The 24448-nt window shown below is 40.5% G+C and overlaps 1 protein-coding gene across 4 annotated transcripts in view; it reads right to left on the bottom strand.

Annotated features, from left to right (window-relative positions):
• LOC145344087 (ELKS/Rab6-interacting/CAST family member 1-like) overlaps positions 1-24448 on the bottom strand; it is a 789164-nt gene that overhangs the window by 227813 nt on the left and 536903 nt on the right. For all 4 annotated transcript variants that reach the window (XM_080190908.1, XM_080190909.1, XM_080190910.1 and 1 more), the window contains one exon: positions 17946-18093. In XM_080190908.1, the coding sequence (XP_080047034.1) occupies positions 17946-18093 (148 nt within the window). The remainder of the gene's footprint in view (positions 1-17945; positions 18094-24448) is intronic.

The following is a 24448-nucleotide window of genomic DNA, read 5'->3' as shown; positions in this document are numbered from 1 at the left end:
GTCAGATGCGGCAGTAAGTAGTTCATGGTGTTTTTCGCTTCAATTACTCTGTCTTCTTAAATAAACACTAATTAAAATAATTTAAAGTTACTACCAGACAACAAAACTATATCTTATAATTCCAGCATGACACTTCTGTGCAGGTAGTCAAATAGAAAAGATTGACACTGGCATGATAATTTAAAGATAATACACTTCTGGTGGATTTTGTAATTGAGTGATTGTGGTGGGTAATATTTTACATTTTTAATACCCTCTGTCAGCGTCAAGCACAGAATTAGGCCATGATTTTTCTGGCACCTTTAAGTGTGAACAGCTGTTTAATTTGGACCTATTAGCTATATGTCCCAATTGAATTTGCTCACCAAGCGATTGTAGTTATGAATAGTTATTCAAATAAATTGGAACGGAAAATTGAGTGCTGTAAATTCACAGTTCCAATGGTTCGCTTTGCTCTACTATTGTGATACAAAATCCACAATTGTGCCCAAAGGGGAATGTTGGGCAAGAACATAGCAAGTATCTAGCTATAACTGAGGTGGAGATGCACAGATGGTCAAAAACTGGGAAAGCACAAAAGCCCAAGAGTCAAAGGACTAGAGGTCACGTGAAGGGATGTTATGCTGTCAGAGGTTGCAGGGGTAGGGTGGGGCTTGATGTTGACACTGATTTTCAAAACAATTTTATTTTCCAGAATGAATATCATTTTCACCCAGAGAGGCACAGAAATGCATTCAACATGTTCCAGCACCCCATTAAAAGGTATAAAACCTGTCTGAAACCATAACTTCCACAGGATTACTAGTGTATACTGAGTCAATATACTGCTACTCTACTTTCCTTCAGTTGTAGCCATTTTTTCTGTACCGACCTAGCAGAATCATGCCATGGGCCTTGTCACGTTTCAAAAAAGAAGGTTGGAAAAATATGTAGGGACGAGATGAAAAAAATACCACTATTCACTTCATTATATTCATGGACTGCAGCACTAATTCAGCTAAAAAGAATTTGCCTGAAAATTGAATTTGAAATCTTCAGGACTTTCAAACCAACTATTGCAGAGGCATTACCCAAAGATGTGGATGTGCCAGCGTTGGACTGGGGTAAACACAGTAAAAAGTCTGACAACACCAGGTTTTAGTCCAACCGATTTATTTGATAGTACACTCACAAGCTTTCGAGGGGACTCCCTCTTCGTCAGGTGAATGGAGAGTTCTGGCCTCGGACAGAGCATATAAAGCACAGACAGTTTAGAGATTACGGTTAGGTGTAAAGATTCGCATTCTAATCAGTAATCTCTAAACTGTCTGTGCTTTATATGCTCTATCCGAGGCCAGAACTCTCCATTCACCCGACAAAGAGGGAGTCCCCTCGAAAGCTTGTGAGTTTACTATCAAATAAATCAGTTGGACTAAAACCTGGTGTCGTCAGACTTTTTACTGTGATTATCCAAAGACCCAGGGATCTGTTTGGAATGATTATGCTGATCAGAATACCGTCAGGAACAGCTTTTCTTCTCAATCATAGTCATTTCAGGAATTGCCAAAGATTTATCCTTGGCCCCGTGCTGCTCTTAATCTACAGGCTGACTTTTGATGACATCATCCTCAATCCTAGGAAGGAAAGGAGCAGCTTCTATATGTACAGTGACAATGTCCAGCTCTACCTCTCAATTATTCCCTCCAAACTGTCTGATATTGTTGAAGATGAATTATAACTTACTCCAAATGAAAAATGGATAATTGTATTTTCCCTCAACAAACCTTAAGTCCCTTGGTACTCAGTTTAAGCTTTCCCTCTTATGGTATTGGATTTGCCTTTCTGATGCTCTTTAGTGTTCTCATAATCTACTATAATGCTCTCCTTATGCTGAACAAATTCCTCTGTAACCTGGAGTATTTGTTCTTTTCCTGATTGGATGGCAAGCTTAATTTAAAAGACTGACTCACACTGATTAGGGATGCCCTTAAAACAGCCAAACTGTCCCTGAAAGAAATCTAACTTCTGGTGTTTAACATCTTTCTCAATATATTGTTCTGATGATGGAAGTAAACTTCACAAGCTTCGAGTTGTGAAATAAAAGTCATTTTTGATTGACCACTCGGAAGAGTTCTGGACGCAACATGAAATTTGGCACAGACACTGTTAAAGTTGTAAACTGAGGCATTAATAAGGAACAGAAGATATACTTTCAAGAACATTTCTTGCTGTGATAGCATCAACAAAATACAGATTGAAAAAGGCAGCTGTTTGAAATTGGGATATTTAGCGCAGTTGTGGGGAAAGATTGTATGACTTATGACACTGCAGCAAGTAAAGCCTCTGACGGGACAGCTTGCCAGTGATTTTCCCATTGAGCAATCATTCTATCCCAGTGTAAGTGGAAGGTAAATAAGGAAAATATACTCTGGAACTATTTCCAAATGCAGTCCTTCACCTTTTCTGCGAGTGGTACACTCATTCCATTCATTAACCAAATCAGATCATGATTATTTTTTCATGTATATTTTGTTACCAAAAGAATCTGTTACAGGTCATAAATCTGCTGAGTTTGAAATTTTTACAGATTTTTTTTGAATGTATTAGAAACATTAAAAAAATTGCCTAATTGAGAAAGCAGCAATGATAGTATCCGATCCACCAACTGTGCCTCACTCAGATAAAGGAGAGATGCCTGTAGAGATATTGCCCAAACTATCATCTCCTGCAGAAACAGAAATTATTATCCAAAGACGGTTATGGGGTGTGCTTTAGAATGTTGTTGTCGATAATGATCATGAGTCTATCACTACAGATCATACGAGCATAGTTGTAATATTGCTATTTTCAAATCTGACTGTAATACATTATGAAATTAAATTCAATCAATCTGGCAATTTATGGGTTACATTGGGAAAAATTACTATGAGAGATCCTGCATTGCTGTAAAATCCAACTGCATCCCTTCAGGGAAGGGCACTTACTACCCCCTATATGTGATCTGAACCCACAATTAGTGGTTAACACTTAATGCCTTCAACTGGCAATGGGGAATAAAAATGATCTTGCTGGTACTGCCACATTTCAAGAACAGATAATTTAAAAAGTCAGGAAAAAAGACATATTGGCCTCAACATTCATCCTCACTATGTCTGTGGATTGCTCAGTTAACAGGAACAAAGGAGATAAAAAGGAGGCAGGTGCTACAATTTTCCCGAAATGAAACTACCCAGAAGATGGATGATGTGGATCGAAACACAGAAAATAAGAGCAGTAGTAAACCCATTGGTCCCTCAAATCTGCTCCACCATTTAATATGATCATAGCTTATCTTCTATTTCAAAACCATACTCCTGTATTTTCCTTATATCTCTTGACATCTTTGGAGTTCAGAAATCTATCTACTTCCTTCTTAAATATATTCAGTGATTTAGCATCCATAGCCTTCATTTGTAGAGAATTTTACAGATTCATCACTCTGGGTGAGGACATTTCTCCTCATCTCAGTCTAAGGGCCTATCCCATATTCTGATTCTATGACACCCCAGTTCCAGACCTCCAAGCCAGGAGAAACAGAATCTCTGCATCCAGTCTATCCAGCTTTATCAGAATTTTATGGGCATGATTCTCCCATTCCGCTGTGCTGCTTTTGTAGCGCAGTGGGCTGGGAGACTCGAGCAGAGGCTGTTTCAAATATTCCCCACTGGACGCCACTCTGCGAATCTCCAGCAGTCCAATTTCTGGAACTGTTAGCTCCACGCCAGAAATCGGCGCAGAGCTGCATAATTTATTTAAATGCTTATTATAATATGTTTAACATATGATTAGTGGGCCAGGACTGAACTCTCTGGGCCTGCTAGCCTCTTCCCCTCCCCCCATTAGGAGTGGTTCACTCCAGCGGGATTTAGAATAGCTCTCCACTTGTCGGGAGCTGGCAGCTCAACCCTGCTGGAGTGAAGAGTGGCCATTGAGAACCCCCCCGCAGTGGGTCGATGCGGGGGGAGCACCTTGGTAGTGTCACCCCAGCCCCCGGCACTGTCCAAGGGGCAATGTGCCAATGTCAGGGACAACTTGGCACTGCCCACTGAGCATAAGGCAATGCCACGAGGGTGGGGCCCGATGGGGATGGGAGGGGTCCCACTCCCACTTTGCATTTGGGCCGAGTAATAGAGGGAAGGAGGCCAGCGATTAGGACAGACTGGGGGCAGGGAGTCGAGCCTGGCCCAGGCATATTCGGGGGGCCAGCAATCAGGCATTTGGGCCGGGGTGGGGTAGGTGGTTCGGCGATGTGGGGCCACTGCACATGCGCTGATTTCTGTGCTGACAGATCGCCCATACGCAATGACATGGCAGAACTCCTCAGTGTGAATCAGAGTGTGGGAGATTCATTTTGAAACTCCTGCTGAAAAATCCATGATTTACTCCAGTTTTTATATGGATTCAACAATTAGAATTTTTTTGGGAGGACTGCCCCCTACATGCTTCAATTAGATCCCCTCTCATTCTTCTAAATTCCAGTGAATACAGACCCAGTCGGTTCAATCTCTCCTCATATGACAATTCTGCCATCCCAGGAGTCAGTTTGGTGAACCTTCACTGCACTTTCTCTCTAACAAGTATATCCTTTCTTAGATAAGGAGACCAAAACTCTCACAGTACCCTGATAGGATTTCACCAAGGCCTTGTACAGCTTCAGTAAGACACCCTTGCTCCTGTACTCAAGTCCTCTTGTAATGAAGGCTGACATACCATTTGCTTTCCTAACTGCTTGCTGTACCTGCATACTTGCTTTCAGTGACTGGTGTATGTCAACATTTCCCAATCCATCACCATCTAAATAATACTCTGCCATTTTGTTTTCCTGTTGAAGTGGATAATTTCACATTTATCAATGTTATACTGAATCTGCCATGTTTTTGTCCACTTGCTCAACTTGTTTAAATTACCTTAAAGCTTTTTAACAGCCTCCTCAGTATTCACATTCCCACCAATTTTTGTGTCATCAGCAAACTGGAAAATATTACTTTTGATTCCCTTATGCAAATCATTGATGTATGGCGCCCAAGCATTGATGCTGCGGGACCCCAGTAGTCATTGTCTATCCTTTGAAAAAGTCCCATTTACACTTACTCTCAGTTGTCTGACTGCTAACCAATTCTCAATCCATGCCAGTATGTTAGCCCCAGACCCATGTACTTTAATTTTGAACAGTAACCTCTAATGTGGGGATGTTATCAAAGCTTTCTGAAAATCCAAATACCCTATTATACCAGTTACATCCTCAAAAAAATTCCAATAAATTTGATTTTCCTTTCATAATTCCAGTGTCCTGTTATCACATTCTTTATAATAGACTCTAGCATTTTCCCTACCACTGATTTAGGTTTTTTCCTAATACCTTCCACTTACACTTGTACTAACCCCAACACCTTTCTTTATGCAAATTCTAAGATAGTACACTTTTCCACAGCAAAGATGGTGAAAGTCAATCAGCCTGTTACTATATCCTTCTCGATGGCTATCTTCACGGTGCTACAACAAAACTGCTTCTATTAATGCAGGGTTAACAGTGCACAGAGAACAAAAATGGAGAATATACCATTAAAAGATGGACGAATTCATACTGTTCTTCCTTAAGCTTGGGAAATGCTGATTTTCCTAATGCCAAAGTGAGAGAGGAAGGAAAAGCTTGTTTTCTCCAGAGCTTTCATCAAGTGATAGACCTGGATTTCCAACAGATGCAGGCTCAGAATTGGCACAATAAAAAGATTGTTCTGGGCTTCCTTGCCTCAACTTCTTGTGCTTGTGCCTCTGATGACAATTTCCATTGGCCAACCATGAAACTGATGTTGAGCATGGCACCTTAACAGATCAAAGACAGGTTTCAAGATGAAAAAGGCCTAAGAGTTAAGTAGCCAACAATTCTCTTAGCTTTCAATTGAATTTTTGGGCCTGAAAGTTTGTTTTTCTTTAAAAGCCCCAAGACCAGCATACTAGCCAAAAGCCTTTCAAACAGTTATGCTGCTCAGAATTTTCCTCAGTAAAATGTGGTTGATTCAACATAAAACCTACCAACCAGAAATTACTTTGACACAAATGATTCAATTAACTGGAAATAATAGTACGGACACCAATCACCATCAGTGGAAATACTGAACCAGTCAAAAACTTCAGTTCAAAAGGGTGGATAGAGACAAGCCATTCTGAATGGACAGTTATCTGATGGACAGAGATATACTGGATGATAATCCTTAAAACAATGTGACAACCTGAACTAAGTTAGCTAAAAGGTTCTGTTCCGCAAATGCCTCCTTTTAAAATCATGATTACTATCCTGATTTTCAAGGAAGATTTTTAAAAAGCCAACAAGCTTTTCTGACACCCATCAATGGAGATCACCAGACTGGTCCATTTTGGTGCTTGATATATCTAGCTGAAGCTAATAGCAGAGATAATCTGTCTCTCCTTTAAAGCAAAAGCAATTTTAGGACCCGTCTAAGACAGTCTGGCCGCAGATGATAAACAATCAACACCCAGCCCTTTAGACATCAAATACAACTTTGGAATTCACTGGGGAGTAGCAGCAGTGAACTATGCCACTAAATGTTAAACATATCCCACCGATTTGAACTTTGGTACATTTTGATACCAGCATACTATTGCGTCTGGAAACCATTCTTAAGTAGAAATTTTGGGAGATGAAATGGAACTCATGGTCACTCATGGAGCCCACTGGGAGTTGGAGTCTTTAACATGCTCAGGGCAGGCCTCCAGAGATGCACCCAAAGCAATGAATAAACAACTGCTTCAATTATTGTTTTTACAGTTAGGACTGATTATTCAGATCTGTATTGATTCAGCAGCTATTGTAGCCTGACATGTCAGGCCTTTACCATTCCCAGACCAAAATTTTTAAACATTTGAGGGATTTAATTCCTTTTGTGCCTCTATTCCCCACAAAATTAACTAATGATAATACTGCCAAAGTAAATAAGTATGTACGAAACATTACTCTGAAAACCTTAAAAAAAGGGCATTTTTAAAATCAATCATATTTGAAAGCAAAACCTCACACTTCTGGTTAGTTAATGTAGTTTTAAATCTTGCAAAAACAAAAAAATTGTAGCAACAAAGAGACACTGTTACAGAGGGTAATCTTCTACTGAATAAGTTAGGAGCAGCTGGGAAAGCTGGGAGGTTGATGGATATTTCCCGGAGATGGGAAAATCGTACTTATTTTTTTTATGACTTAGTGTGGTTGTTGCTTAACAGCTAAAACACAGAGACAGCTCTGCTTCACATTAATCTGGAGCTAGATTCCAGTCTAATAAACACAGCAAGCATTTCACATGAGTTATAACCTGATTATACTAACTGGCACTCGGGCACACATCTGGTCTTTGTTACACGCATTTTTTCCCCTTCTTTCTCGGTCCGTCAGGGGCCTTGTTTGAAGCACACGCCTTGTGTTCCCTGCCATACCTCGGTCGAAGAGACAAACTACGTGTAGGAAGTAAATTAGGACCATATTGATCCGTGACCCTCATCCAAACAGTGACTGAGCAAATCCCATATTTAGAATGACAGCAAATATTAAATAGGGCTTAGTTTCTGTTCATTTTTACTGAGAAGGTTGGCAGATGAAAAAAAATTAAACTGGAACATGAACCCAATGCTGCAGCTCAAGGCAGTCTATTCAAAAGCACTGGTACACTTGCATTCTGGATTAGATGAACACTACGATATTTGTTTTAAATTGAAACTAAAGAGAGACAGATTGTCTTGCAGAACATAGTAACTGTATAGAGTACTCAGGAACAGTATTATTTCCATCCTCACGTGTTTCAACCTGCTGACCTGAATTACCATTAACCAGTGGGGTCACACTGTTATAGATACCACAGGTTCAGCAAGGATTACAGGCCAGAAAACATGATTTGAATCCTACAGGCACAGCAGAGTTACACCACTATCCTCTTATCAAAGGTGGACCATTTTATGTTAGCTCAATCAGGACCATCAAATTTCCTCAAAGAACTTGAGGCCAACCTCTACCCTCCTACAATCCCATCACAGTAACATTTCACACATATTCCTTTGAAAATGCAACAGGAGGTCAATCATCAAGACACTATTCCATGTTTAATGGTGGTCAACATTCACTACTGTTCCATTATCAAAAGACTGTCTAGCAGTTTAAACAAATACTCTCAACATTTGATCTTTCCTGACTTTGTGTCATTGTGTGCAAGGTTTAAAAAAACACTAGTTTTGGGGGTTTTAGTAACTTTTATGCTTTTACTTAAAAATGATCAAGGGCATATTCAGAAGTTGCAGCAAAGTGTGCTTATAATCATGTTCCCAAAGGTAAGAAAAATTGCAATGCAAGACAAGCAAAAGGTCACAAGTTTAAGCCGTAATGCTGGCTGCACTTCTCATTTATTTACATAATAGCCTCTACTTAGCAAGAATGACAAATTTCGGACAGCATTCACCAATGAACTGAATCCAACTGCAGCAGACAAGTCTAAATCCTTCCATTTCTTTTCCATAGGTTTGTTGTGCTTAGGAAAGTGCGCAAGGAAATGGACTTGCAAGGCAGTTTGCTGAGAGTGCAAAACTAAGCAAACTAACAACTTTTAACAAGTTCTTGCTTGTCATTAAACAGGAGTGCATTTTTTTATACTCCAAAAAGTTTAAAAATAGTTTGTTACAAATAAAAGAAAGGCTTGCACTTTACATAGCAACTGGACATCTCAAAAACTTTACAGCCTTTGGAAGTGTGAACACTGCAGTAATCCAGGAAATGTGGCAGCCAATTTGAGCACATGAAACTTTTGCAAACAGCATGATTATGATCAGATAATCTGCCTTTGTAATGTTGATTGAGAGATGAATATTGATCAGGACACTAACACATTGGGGTCAAGCAGAAATAAGCACAATGTACAAGAGTCCAGATGCTTCCTACTAATCTTGAGTATTTATTATTGATTCCTTGCTAAGTGAATGAGGCAAAGAGATTTGCTTTGGTGCCAAAGACCATCAACCTGCCAAAGAGTGCACAGATGGGGTAGCAGATCAAATAAATAGGTCAGATCTGGAAGAAAATGCATAAAAGTTCAGCAGAATAGAAGTATTTATGTGAGCGTCTTCATGGAGGAGGACACGAATAGTTTGCCGGATCTTAAAGATAGAAGGGTGGTAGGATTTGAGGGCCTGAAAGCGATTACTGTCACTAGAGAGGTAGTGCTTGACAGACTAATGGGACTGAAGGTGGACAAATCCCCAGGACCGGATGGAATGCATCCCAGGGTACTGAAAGAAATGGCAGGGGTGATAGGGGATGCCTTAGTAATTATGTGTCAAAATTCGCTGGATTCCGGGGAAGTGCCGGAAGATTGGAAAACGGCTAATGTTATGCCGCTGTTTAAAAAAGGTAGCAGACAAAAGGCAGGAAATTATAGGCCGGTTAGTTTAACGTCTGTAGTTGGAAAAATGCTAGAATCCGTCATCAAAGAAGAAATAGCGAGGCATCTAGAAAAGAATGGTTTGATCGAGCAGATGCAGCACAGATTCGTTAAGGGGAAGTCACGTTTGACGAATTTATTGGATTTCTATGAGGATGTGACCAGTGCAGTAGACAGAGGGGAACCGGTGGATGTTGTGTTTCTAGATTTCCAAAAGGCGTTTGATAAGGTGCCTCATAAAAGGTTGCTACAGAAGGTTAGGGTGCACGGAGTTGGGGGTAAGGCATTAGCGTGGATAGAGGATTGGCTGTCTAATAGGAAGCAGAGAGTTGGTATCAATGGGTGCTATTCTGGTTGGCGGTTGGTGACTAGTGGAGTGCTGCAGGGATCGGTGCTGGGGCCTCAACTATTTACCATTTATATAGATGATCTGGAGGAGGGGGCTGACTGTAGGGTGATGAAATTTGCTGATGACACAAAGATGAGTGGAAAAGCAAATTGCGTGGAGAGTGTGGAAAGTCTGCAGAGGGATCTGGATAGGCTGAGCGAGTGGGCGAGGACCTGGCAGATGGAGTATAATGTTAGCAAGTGTGAGGTTATCCACTTTGACAGAAATAATAGTAGGAGGGATTATTATTTAAAAGGTGAAAAGCTGCAGCATGCTGCAGTGCAGACAGACCTGGGGGTCCTTGTGCACGAGTCGCAAAAACCCAGTCTGCAGGTGCAGCAGGCGATCAAGAAGGTGAATGGAATGTTGGCCTTTATAGCGAGGGGGATAGAATATAAAAGTAGGGAGGTCTTGCTGCAACTGTACAGGGTACTGGTGAGGCCGCAGCTGGAGTACTATGTGCAGTTTTGGTCACCGCACTTGAGGAAGGATATATTGGCCTTGGAGGGAGTGCAGAGGAGGTTCAATAGGCTGATATCAGAGATGAGGGCGTTGGACAATGAAGAGAGACTAAATAGACTAGGTCTATTTGACCTAGTTTAGAAGGAGTTTAGAAGGATGAGGGGGGATCTTAGAGATGTATAAGATAATGAAGGGGATGGATAGGGTAGAGGTAGAGAGATTCTTCCCACTTAGAAAGGATAGCAGGACTAGAGGGCACAGCCTCAAGTTAAGGAGCGGGCAGTTTAGATCAGAGCTGAGGAGGAACTTCTTCACTCAAAGGGTGGTGAATCTCTGGAATTCTCTGCCCGTGGAAGTGGTGGAGGCTACCTCGCTAAATATATTTAAGTCACAGGTAGATAGGTTTCTGATGGACAGGGGAATTGAGGGTTATGGGGAGAAAGCGGGAAAGTGGAACTGATCCACTTCAGATCAGCCATGATCTTATTGAATGGCAGGGCAGGCTTGAAGGGCTAGATGATCTACTCCTGCTCCTATTTCTATGTTTTTGAGTGTTGCCTTTGTATACATGTTTACTGTTTGTCCTTAGAAAGTACAGATCCAATGGAAATGTCTCTCTTGCACCCTCGGGGAGACAGCAGAAAGTATCTGATAAAGCTGCAAGTCCACAGCATGACTGCTGTGTGAGCCAGAGATTGATAGCCAACTTGACCTGTCTTCAATAATGAGTTATTGCGAGAGCAGGAGGAAGTTCGCACATTCTTGGGGTTTACCTTGAGCAGACTGCAGCAGCTATACAACAACGTGCAACAGTGCACCACTGATGTCATGAGAGATTTATTTAAGGGATTTACATATGTGCAGAGTATCATGCAGTGAGCAGCACCTTCACAACCATCTGCAGTTGAGCTCCAAAGAAAGAGGGTCAAAACAGAATGAATGTTAGTACTGAGCTGGTAAAAAGGTAACTCAGTAAGATTCAAATCAACAAAGCATTCAGGACAAATGAAGTACATCAAATTCTTAAAAAACTCGTGGTTAAGAAAAGTATTTGGGGGCTAATAGACCAGTTAATCTGACACCAATATCAAGAATCCACTGACAAGGATAATAAAGTGAGAGAATAAAAGATCGTAACATACACCAATTCCTTAATTTTCTGTGATTTCTGCATGAGCATTAATATGGTCACTGTAAATACCAGCACTTTGCAGTCTCTCACCATTAAAAAAAACCTGCTTTTCTATTTTTCCTACCAGAGTGGATAACTTTACATTTCTCTGCATTTTTACCCACTCATTCAGCCTTCTTCAAATCCTTTTGTAGAATCATGAAGTCTTCTTCAAGGTTTATGTTCCTACTTTGCTTTGTGGTATGGCTTCGGCAGACTTAGATACATTACACTCAGTTCTCACATATAAGTCTTTGATATAGATTGTAAATAGCAACAACACAAACATTGATCCTTGTGGTGTCCTACTAGTTACAGCCTCCTTATTCCTACTTTTTTTATGTCTGTTAAATAATTTCAAATCCATGTTATCCATGCTGATAAATTACCTCCAATCCCATGAGCACGAATGTTGTGTAAAATCTGCTGTAACATCTTATCAAAATTCAAATACACTACATCCACTGGTCAGTCTGTTAACTAACTTACTAGTTACAACTATAATAACTGATTTATCAAACACAATTTACCCCACATAAATCAGTGTCGATTCAGCCTAATGTTACGACCAGAAAGGGAAAAGTACACTGTTGCTCTAGCTCTACTATTCCACAAGTCGCAACATTAGTGTATATGTTTAATTCATTCACCAAAACGGTGAGCTGGTTATCTTCACTGCTGTTAGACCCAGAATAAAAGAGACTTTAACCAGGCTTCTTTCAATAAACTCAGAATGATTGATTCGTTATAAAAAGATTTTTAAAAAAACAAGTTGCAAGAACTGATTAGCCTCTAATTTGTAATCTGAAAGTATAACTGTCTATCCCTTTTAAAAAAACACATGCAGATACACACACACACACACACATACACGAATAGGGTCTGCAGAGTTGGGCAGTTGAAAAAACAACTTTAGAACAAAGATAAAGTTCACACGGTTCTGATGTTGTTGATCTGGTACTCCCCTGTGCCAGTCCCAGTAGCTGTCTGGAGGTTTTCACCAATGGCTTCAGAGGAGAAAAGAATACAGCTGGATCAACCTGCTTGCCTCAGTCTCTCAGGTTTCCAAAGACAGATAAGTTTGGCTGAGATGGGGGTTCCAAAGCTAGATACTGATAACTACTCCATTTTAAGCGAGGCATTAGAGAGAGAGAGAGAAAGAGAGCCCAGCATTCTTCCCCTTTCTCCGTTTAATCCCAACTGAGTTAAAAAAATAAGTTTTAAACGTAAAGCTTGTCTTCCATAAGTGATTTTGAGTAAATCTTTTGCCTTTGTCTTTAAACTATTTTCCCTCATCGATTAAAGTAATTGCAATTAAAATAAGTACAGTGGTTAGCACTGCTGCCTCACAGCACCAGGGACCTGGGTTCGATTCCCGGCTTGGGTCTGTATGGAATTTGCATGTTCTCCTTGCGTCTGCATGGGTTTCCTCCAGGTGTTCCAGTTTCCTCCCACAATGCAAAGGTATGCAGGTAAGGTGCATTGGCCATGCTCAATTCTTCCTCAGTGTACCCAAACAGGTGCCAGAGTGTGGTGACTACGGGATTTTCATAATAACTTCATTACAATATGAATGCAAGCCTACTTGTGACAAATAAATAAACTTTTAAACTTCAACAACCTGCACGTCCCGCTAAAGAGTCATGCTGGTCAATTAACTGAAGTATTATGGTTTGTTGAAAAAGGCATGTTAGTTGACAATGAACTTATGATCTTTTTTAAAATAAATCTAGATCAGCCTCCAGGTGTCCAACTGATACAATGTTCTTTCACATTTTAAAAGAAAATATAGTCCTGGAAGCATTGGTTCCAACAATAATCATATCATGATCTTCTAAGTGCCCTGTTATCACATCCATAGCAATAGATTCTATCATTTTCCCAATGATTGAGGCCAGGCTAACTGGCCTATAGTTTCCTGCTTTCTACTTCTCTCCTTTCTTAAAAAGTAGGGTTACTTTTGATACCTTCCAACTCGCAGAAACTGAAGATTAAAACGAACACATCCACTCTTTCTGAACTTATCCTTTCTAACAGTCTGGGACATAGGACATCATATTCAGGGATTTGTCAATTTTTGTCACATTAATTTCTCCAGTACTATTTCTTTGCTAATATTAATTTCTCTAAATTCTTCATTCTCCATAGACCTTTGGTTTCCCACTATTTCTGAATCCTTCCCGCTCAGAAAGGACAGTAGGACTAGGGGGCACGGCCTCGAGATATAGGGGGGGCAGTTTAGAACGGAGTTCAGGAGGAACTTCTTCACTCAAAGGGTGGTGAATCTCTGGAATTCTCTGCCCGTTGAGGTGGTGGAGGCTGCCTCGCTAAATATTTTTAAGACGCGGGTTGATGGGTTTTTGATAAGCGAGGGGATTAAGGGTTATGGGGAGAGGGCGGGAATGTGGAACTGAGACACGACAGATCAGCCATGATCTTAGTGAATGGCGGGGCAGGCTCAAAGGGCTAGATGGCCTACTCCTGCTCCTATTTCTTATGTTCTTATGTTCTTTTGTGTCTTCTACCATGAAGACAGATACAAAGCAACTGTTTGATGTCTGCTGTTTCCTTATTCTCCATTATGAAGTCTCCAGTCTCTGCTTAAAAAGGACTCACATTAACTTTCACTAATCCTGTTTAAAGTGTATTGTTTTGTCTCTTGATAGTTTACTCATATTCTCTTCTTATCAATTTCTTGTAATCCTTTGTTAAATTTGTAAAGCTTCGCAATCCTGAGGCTTACTACTAACTTTGGCAAGATGATAAGCCGCTTCCTTCTCATTAATAATGTTGGACACTTTCCCTATGGAGTTTTATTCCTTAAACAAATATATGTTTGTTGCAATTTTTGAATTAACCATCATATTCTTTCATGTAGTTTTCCAATCTATCTTAGCCAACTTGTCCCTTATAATAATTATGTAGTTTCCTTTGTTCACACTTAAGACCTTGGTTTTTGATGTAACTAAATCATTCATTAACTGAAAATACAATTCCAGCAAATTATGAAAACTCTTCCTTAGAGGGTCCTTTACTGCAAGGTTGTTAATTAACCTCTCTCTTGCACAATATTAGGTCGAAAATAGCCTGTTCCCGAATTGGCTCCTTGACATACTGATCTTGTATACATTCCTTCCTTCCCGCTTCCCTAGTTTAAGTGAAGATTAAAGCCCCTGTGAACCAAACCCTAAGCGCCACCATCGAAAAGGACAAGGACAACAGATGCTTGGGAACACTATCACCTAGACGTTCCCTCCAAGCCACTCATCATCCTGACTTGGAAAAATATTGCCTTTCCTTCACTGTCACTGGGTCAATATCCTGGAACTCCCCTGCTAACAGCACTGAGGGTGTAACTATACCACAGGGACTGCATCAGTTCCAGAAAGCAACTCACCAGCACCTTCTCATGAGCAATTAGGGATGGGCAATAAATGCTGGCCTAGTCAGTGACACCCATATCCTATAAATTATTACTTTTAAAAATTACTGTGTTGCTCTTGTAACTTGCACCCCTCATTTATATTTTGAGTTATACTCTGCCCAACACTACACTCAGTGTTAGAAGGCCTATGAAATACTCCCAACGTTATTTTCTGTCTCTTGTTTCCGTCCAAACTTATCCCACATCTTGATTTTCTGAGTTAAGATTCTTTCTCTAAACTGATTTATCCCTCCTCTAATTATAAAGACGACACCCTCCCTGCCTTCACCTGCTCTCGACACATTTTCCATTCAGCCAATGCTTCTAATAGTCAATTACTCTGGAATATTGAGTTCCCATTCTTGATCACTCTGCAATCACATCACCTTAATGACTATTAGGTTAAATCCATTAATTTCTATCCATGCTATTAATTCATATATTTTGTCATGAATTCCTCACGTGAGCAGATTAAGTGGGTCGGATTTTTGTCCCCCCACCCCTACCCCAGCATATTTTCCAGGGAGAGAGGTGGTCTGCCACTGTCTGGTGACTGGATCGTCCATTCCCACTAATGTCCAACTGCATGCCCCACACACTCTGGCACCAAAGGATGTCACCATTGGTGGGGCCAGAAAATGCCTCTGATGGGGAGAGCTGGAAAATTTCAGCCAGTGTCTTTGGCTTTTTCCTACTTTACGCTGATATCACCTCAGTCATCAATGCCCTATTACCTTTCTTACCCTCACTGTCTCTTTCATTCTGCTTATTTTTACCCAAATCGCTACTCTGCTGTACCTGTGAATTTACCTTTTCCTGAATCTTCTCATGTGGTCCTCTTAAGTTTAAAACTGCCCTAGTTATTTGATTTACCAGGACACTGATCCCGGCTCAGTTTACGTAGAGCTCATCCCAATGAAAGAGTTCTCTTTCTCCCCAGTATTGGTGTTCTATGAATCAAAATCACTGACTCCTACATTGCTCTTTCATCAATGCATTTACATAAGAACATAAGAAATAGGAGCAGGAGTAGGCCAAATTTGTGTCTTGCCTTACAAATTTGCACATGGCTTTGGAAATCCAGCAGCTACTGTTTTGTGCCTTATTTTGTTGCCTAATCTATACAGGGAAGGTTTCTTCTACTCGTGAGTGACTTAGGCATTTACATTTTAATGGTTTTCACTGCTGAAAGAACAGTGTTCCAGCAACACAGTGGTGAGCACTGCTGCCTCACGGCACCAGGGACCCAAGTTCAATTCTGGCATCGGGTCATGGTCTGTGTGGAGTTTGCATGTTCTCCTCGTGTTTGCGTGGATTTGCTCAGACACTCCAAAGATGTGCAGGCTAGATTGATTGACCATACTAAATTGCCCTTTATTGTTCGGGGGATTAACAGTGCAAATATGTGGGATTATGGGGAGGGCAAGATTATTGTTGGTGCAGGCTCGATGGGTGGAATGGCCTCCTCCTGCACTGTATGGATTTTATGATTCTATGATTCTCTCCATTGGCTCGTTGTTGAAGAGGAGAATTAGTAACATGAGTGATCCCACAATCTTCTGTAAATATCTTAAGTATTCCTTCATGAACTATGGTCCATCGTCCAAAACAATTTCATCCGGAAACCCATGTGTGATGAGGGACACTTTTCTTCCTTATTTCAAATTTCTTGAATTGAGTGCTTTTCATAATCATTCTCTTGCTTCAATGATTTTTTTTGATTTACAGAACCGCATGGAATGTCCTGTCTTTCCACATCGGAAACATTTTGCTCCCCCTGCTGGGCAATCAGTGCTGCTTTTTAGCACCTCAGCATGGATGCCTCAAAACAGCTGCTGTGGGTTAACCCATCCTTTTGCCCGTTTTGTTTGGCTTTTCAGTAGGCGCAGCTGCCACCTTTGAGCCCACCTGTCTAACAGGCTCCTTTGAAGCCTCAGTATTTTGGCTGATTACAGCTGAATTTTGCTGCCTAAGTTTAGCCTGAGCTTATGATCGAATATTAGGTTGTCTTATGCCTATAAAAGTATCAAACAGCTTTTCGTCACGGGCTGCGATGACAATGCAATCATAAATAAATTAATCATTCAATGCACCATAACCACAATAACTGGCTAGCCTATACTGGTCTGTAAGAAACAGTTTGACAGATTCCCCTGGCCTTTGGGATCTCTGATTGAATTGTGCTCATTTGATTGTGGTTCTGTTTGCAGTGAAATATGCAGCAAAATCATAGGACAGTTCTGAAATCTGCAGAAGTCTCTTCTACCTTCTGTCTAACGAGGACATAGTTGGCAACAATCCCCACCGTGTACAGGAATGAATTAGCACAACTTTTGATGGGAAGAGCGTGTGCGTGTGTGGGGAGCGTATGGGGAGTGTGTCTCTGTGTGTGTGTGTATGTGTGGGGTGTGTGTGTGTGTGTGTGGGGAGCGTGATTGTGTTTTACATGTTTTGTCTGATGACATGGAACACTCTCTTTCTGTCAAAATCAGCATTTTCACCGTTGTTTGGGATTTAATAAAAGGAAAGGAAGCATGTTCCCCCCAAAGGATGACATTAAGGTCTTTGTTGTTTCTCTCCAATGTTTACAACTATCTTCCAAATGAAGATTCTGAAAATGGCAATAAATGCAGCAGTGTGGCAGGAAATCTAGTCAGTGTAATTTGCACGTGGCAGGAATGAAGAATCAGCTAATAGTAGTCCTACTGGGGGAGGTGGGCACAAATGCCAACTGAAGCAGTGGCAGTATTCATTGTTGAAGTTTTCCTTCTTTCTCCACCGTCATCATGGAGGTGAATTTTCTCCCTGTTGTTCCCGTCCAAACAAATGCGCTAAAACTCCCACAAGTTACTGTGAGACCCACTATGTCTTGAGAAAAAATACAGTTGTATTGTGAAGTGTGTGCAAAATAGCCAAGCATCAGGAGAACAAACTCCAATAAATCACATACTACTGTGGACACACATTTTCCTCCTGCCCATGCCCGCATTCTGATCTCTTAATTTTTCAGATCCTACTATATCGATCTTGCTGGATAAGATGGACACTGACCTGCTGCTTGAGTTGTTGCACCAATCTATCTTTTTCCCTCTTTAGTGATGCTACCTCATCCTGAGTCTTCTTCTTCTTAGATGAGGAGAGTTCTAATAAAGCAATGTTTGCATCCTTCTCACTGATGGCTGCTAGCAGTGCTTCTTGCCTGAAGGATAACGAGAAAGAATATAAATAATCAAGTACCACACAACACTTTAGGCATGAACATCTTTGACAAGCACTGATACAACGATATGAAATTTGTGATACTCTTCCTGGTATCACTGAATTATTGTATTTTTTACACAGCTGTTACTGTTACAATAAAAAAATTGCACAACTCTTTTGCTGTTCTCCCTCCCCAAGCATAAAGACAATTAAACCTCTATAAATACTGCAATACAGTATAACCAAAGAAAACTTCAACTCAGTCACCTGTCTCCTAACAGATAACTCCTAAGTCAGCATCAGCTGGATTGGAAATTTTCATTTTGAGTTTGAATTTGCAAGCCCATTTACAATCCGTGATGTCTTGACAAACTGGTGGATAGGTTTTCTTCAAGAACTCAGTACGATAAAGCATAATGTGCAGTAGCACTGAGTGATATGTAAAAGGTCTGCAGTGCTTCAAAAAGAAGTTTTACCACCACTTTCTCAGGCAATTAGAAATGAACAATAAATGCTGATCTTATCAGTAGAATCATAGAATTTGCAAAAGGAGGCCATTTGACCCATCAAGCCTGTACTGACAACAATTCCACCCAGGCTCAATCCCCATAACTCCATATATTTACCCTGCTAATCCCCCTGATACTAAGGGGCAATTTAGCATGGCCAAACAACCTAACCTGCACAGTAGTGGCTAAATCCCAAGAATTAAGAAAAGTAAGAAAAAATGCTAAGGCTTTTTAGATGAGTTCAGATGCCACAAGTTGCGAAATTAGGAAGCACATCTGAGCAGCATGGACGAAAACATTCTCACAATAAAAGACTTTGCTATCTCAGGGCTAGCATATCTAAGTAATAAGCAGTTCTAGAAGTCTAACCTGTGCCCTCCAGCTGCGACATTAGAGGGGTCACTGGTTCAACCATTTTGTGCGTCATATGAGGACATAAAGCAGTGTTTAAACTTTGAGTGAGCTACTTTATGCAATTATCTATCTACATCTTGTTAGTGTATATCTATTTATCAACACAATATAAATGATCCAATTGCACACTTTCCTAGCTATCACATTCCACTTTCTATGTCACCCTTAATACTAAGAGAAATTCCGGACAAATATTCAATTCCATGCTTGTAGCTTATTGGATTGAACTACATATTCATGAAATAATAACAAAACACAATTTGACAATTGAGCAATCAGCAAGTAACATACAGGAATGAAAGCAATAAAATAAAGAAGCTAAATAGGTCAAACTACTTCAAAAGTTTGAAAATCCTTTTGGCTACAACTTGAACTCAATGCGAAATCAGGTTTTAGGCAATAAGGTTCACCACATTTCAAAGGCATAGTCATTATAAAATGGACAATAAGTGAGTAAACATATGCACACCATATTGTGTTTAAAATTTCTATTACAATAATTTATTTGGGAACCCAGAGGCTTGCAAAAGCTGGAGTTAAAAGCCTTGCCAAAACCACCTCTGGCAGCTATAACACTCAGCGACTACAATTCCCAACAAACATCTGTAACTGCAATTTCCAAGATGTCACAGTCTGCGCATGTGCACTGTGGAAAAATATCCAGCCTGCAGCAGTATAATTTTCTGCATGTAGTCTGTGCACAACCAAAAGACTCTTGTTTCTCAGGTTATTACAGTAATTGTAAGATTAAAAAATAAAGCTTGAATTTGGAATCTTTTTGATTATGTTTTGACAGGCATACAGTGGCTTATTTTTGAAGGCAGAGAGAGGAGGATGTGGATATAGAGAAAGAAACAGACCACATGAGAAATAGGCAGAGAGGCAAAGAAACCCTGGAAAATCTGAGAGAAAAACAGTTAACATTTCAGGTCGATAATTCTACATCAGAACCAAATGAGAAACATGGCACCAGGAGGATGCAATTCTTGTGCAACACATTCACAAGGGCATTTTCCATTGTGAACACAGGAATTTATAATGGAATACAAAAGTTAGAACAGATCACATGTCTGTAAAATGATGTAATTATCTCCAGGCAATGCCATAGAGGGCCAAGAAATATGTGGACAACCAACTGGAAACACATCCAATGCATTTAACATGTCATCTGTCAGATCTTACAATTTCTGAGCACCACAAACAAACCACAAATAAATATTCTTGAGAAAAAGCCACTCATTAGTCTCAAGGTAGAACTGTATACCAGAATTGTAGCTTGTAACCTTTAAAGAAGAGGTAAACACTCAGCAGCGGGATATATCAACTGGTTTAAAGCTTGTCACTCATAAAGCAACACATCCATTAAATTAATATGGGCAATGGGGCGGCACAGTGGCTTGCACAGCTGCCTCACAGCACCAGGGACCTGGGTTCAATTCTAGCCTCGGGTCAGTGTCTGTGTGGAGTTTGCATGTTTTCCCCATGTCTGCTTGGATTTCCTCCAGGTGCTCTGGTTTCCTCCCCCACTCCAAGAATTACCCCTTAGTGTCAGGGGGACTAGCAGGGTAAATATATGAGGTTACAAGGTGGGATTGTTGTCAGTACAGGCATGACGGGCAGAATGGCCTCCTTCTGTACTGTATGGTTTCTTTGGATTCTAATACCATTGCAAGGAATTTAATTTTGAAGGAATGTCCAAAGTAAACTAGATGAATAAAAATGCTCTACTGTGTTGCTGCATTCTAGTTTGACTGATCTTGTTAATATAATTTAATTCTCCTTCAGTTAATCTGGGGTTGTTTGACGAAACACAATGTGGTTTGATTAGAGGAGAGTCTTATTTGTGTATTAAGTCAAATAATAATTTGCAGTCAAATACAATTGCAGTGGCGATGGATGTTTCAAAAATTTTCCCCATATAGGAAATTTACGGGGATATTTGCTAGGAATATTGCGATTCCAATGCATTCTTCAGAACATTTGGTACAACAAAAGAAAGTTAACTATAGATCTAAACTTTGCACATAAGAGTCTTCCTGAGTTTTAGGTGAAGACATTAACCGTAGAGTAAGTTCCAGAGGCAAAAGCAGTGAAGGAGAAGTTGCTTCTGGCACTGTGTGAACAGTTTTTTGATTGATGAAGAATATTTTAGTGCAGCTGCAGCAACTCTCATGTAATTGGCGTAAACTTGGAGCTCGAGCTGAAATGCCTGAAAGCCTTGTGCTGCTCTAAACATGATGCGAAAGAGTATAGCCCAGCCACTCAAAAGCACTGACTCATATTCACGTAGCGCCTTTATTCCAGGCATTTGGGAGAGATTGAGGTCTTCAAAAGAAAATTTCTAATTATGTTATTGAATGATGTGAAAAGCAATTCAATTCATGAGTGTAATTTTATGAAATATATCAATTTCTGCTCTTTCTTATTTTTGTTTAAAACCTTACTTTGGAAATTTAGGCAGTGAAATTTGTTTGCTATTCTGGATTCTCCAGGGTCAGGCAGTGCAACCAGGCTGCTACTTGCGTGATATTGGGTCAGATCTTTGCTCCCGAGGCAGATAACATCAATTGGAAAATTTAGCAACTTGTTGTACTCACTTTGGGATGAAATGTCCATCAGAACTAATTTTTGATCTGGAGGGTGGGGATGCATGATGGGAGTCAGGCCTGCTGCTCCCGGATGTAGATCAGAGATGGTGACAGAGGCTGCCAAGTGTCAAGGAGGATTGTTTAAAGTGTCTGCCCTGTTCTCTGGGGTTAGTTGTTCTGTTAAATATTAAACCCTCTAGCCCTCACCCCTCATATCCCACTATATCCTTACCTACTTCCCATGTCTCATCCATGTCAACTCATTTCCCTCACCCACTCCCATTGGCCCCTCATACCCTCCATGCTGACCTAATGCCAAGCCATTCTGTCCACCCACCTCATGGCCCCTTATAATCCCATGCCTCCCCATATCAACCTAGCCAGTATCCACCCTGAGCCTCAAGACACACACTGAGATGAAATAAAGGTCTGAATATCTATTATAGTTTTTACTATAGTAAAACAAAACTCCAATTCATGAAAACCCAAAACTTTGCGATCCCAACAAACACTTAATCCCTTAGAAAAACAAATAGACTTGTATTCACAATCCCACATCAAAGACAGCTAGCCTTTAAAACCTCTTCACAGTTTGATTGACAGCTCAAATTTACAACCCCTTGCTGGAATGATTGATTGTTGTGAGAAGTATCAAGCATCAACAATAAAAGCCCTTCAGTTAATGTCAACAAACATGCATTGTAGTTGCTTGAACATGCTTTTTTCCAACTCCCATGGAATTTTATAACTCATGTAGCTTGTATAACTCTTACTGACTTTTTAATCCTTTTAAAGGATAGGGATCTAAATAACTTCATAGCTTGACAGCTGAACAGAACTTATCTGCTCTTATTAATCTTTATGTCTCCAATAACTTGCACACTGACTGGAATTTTACCATCCCACCTGCCATGGGGATCGGAGCGGGTGAGGGGAAAACATAGAAAGGTTCATTAACCTCAGGTGGGATTTTCTGGTTTCAGGGGAGCGAGGCCCAAAAATCCTGCCCACTGTCTCTTAAGGCCTTATCACAGTGAACATAGAGATGGTTTGAATGCCCCTGCTGAGTTTGGCTTTCTTCAAGCATGGGTCATTCCCTGCTCTCTTTCCCCTACCTGGGAAAATGTGATGTCAGAAATGGACTCAGGCCCTCTGAATCAGTGATCTGTCCACATTTTTAAAGGTCTGTGGAATCTAACTGCATAAAAATCTGGCCCACCATTAGCCACCTGTGACTCTGCTTGCCTCTGAGGAATCAATGCTAGACATATTTATTTCCTTAGAAATTGGATTCTCTGTGCAAAGAATGCTGGAAGAAAATCTTTTCCAAACATTTTGAGTGATTTAGTTGGCTTAACAAATCATGGTGATGAAATGTTTACATAAAGTTTTCCCTCTGATAAACTAAGATAGGATTTTCTCATTATGAATACTGATAACATCAATTTCCATTGTAGTTATTCGATAAGGAAAAAACTTGCATTTGTGTTAGACCTTTCATATCCTATTGCAAATCACTTCACACTCAATGAAGTCTCAAGACTCAGTAATACATACGGATAAGTAGCGAATTCCACGTGCAACATTTTTAAAATTTAAGGATATATTTATCCATGTAAGCCAATGAGCTGCATCTTCCCGAATATCCTCATTGATATGTTTTCCCAATGATCTTTGCCTTGTTTGAAATTTCAAATTCAACGGGATGATGCTGAAGTAATGACATTTTAATATTTGTTTCCAATTAGATTTCATTTGAGAAGTTTGAAAAATGAAGCAACATTTTAGTAGTGGGATCAGGTTTCCAATATCAGATGCATTTCCAGGACTCAACCCATGTTACTTTGCCTCCTGATGCCAATGCGATTTTCTATGAATTGGAAAATTATTAGTTATGGAGAACTCGCCTGGTGTGTACCAGAGGCTGGAGGGATATAGAGATGCCCTTTCAAGACTTTTTCAGATGGGTGGAGTTAAAATTGGCCATAGATGCCAGACTATTTCTCCCATCACAAGGCAATTTGCATCCTCAGCTGTGGCTATGTTGTGATTGGAGGTAGAGTCAAACATAGCTGATGAACCCCTGGACCTTTGGTCTGCAACTAGGAGGCTGCTTCCATCCCTGGGCAAAGTTGCCAACTGGCAAATTCCAGTTGGCACCGGCAGACTAGTCTTAATAGATCTTTAACCACACTGAATTGTTTACCCACACATTATGGAAAATGTAGCCACTACCTTTCCCCAGAACTGTCAAGTTCCAAAATGGCCCAGAGGCAGAAATTGGCTTGCCTGCTGGTAGGGGGACATTACAAGCCTATTAGCTTCTAATTGTGCCTTTGCAGCACTTTAAAAAATTGGCTTCACATCCCTATCCCAAAGACTCAAGGCTGGAAATTCTTGCTAAACATGGGAAGAATATATGCTCCCTCTGCTTTATTACAGGCCTGAACTCAATGGGGAGGTTGCTAATGATGACACCTGTTGGAACTCCCACTGTACCAGCTGCTTTAAAACAAGCAATCTGGATACAAGCATCCAGGCCAATTGAGGAGAAGAAATGAGAAAAGGATGCCCAGGAAAATTGTAGGCCAGTTATGACCAAAGCAGAAATGCTAATGTGGATGCTCGAGGTCCAGCCTTTTAATACCTCTGGGCAGAGATCTAGATAGGCAGCTGTCTCCTAACTCTCATACAGCAGACTATCAGACAAAGATCCACTCCCAAACAGAAGAATCTCAGAGAAAAAGACATTTCTTGGTACAGTCCAGTCTCCAACTTCAGAAAGGAAAAGAGACCAACTCTAACAACTCCAAGCAACAGCTCAAAAAGCAACTGAGCTTGA

The sequence above is a fragment of the Carcharhinus amblyrhynchos genome, chromosome 6, assembly GCF_965287045.1.
Source record: "Carcharhinus amblyrhynchos chromosome 6, sCarAmb.v2.hapA, whole genome shotgun sequence".
In the NCBI taxonomy this organism is placed as follows: domain Eukaryota; kingdom Metazoa; phylum Chordata; class Chondrichthyes; order Carcharhiniformes; family Carcharhinidae; genus Carcharhinus; species Carcharhinus amblyrhynchos.
The sequence above is the reverse complement of the archived record's forward strand: the minus strand, read 5'-3'. Positions and strand labels throughout refer to the sequence as shown.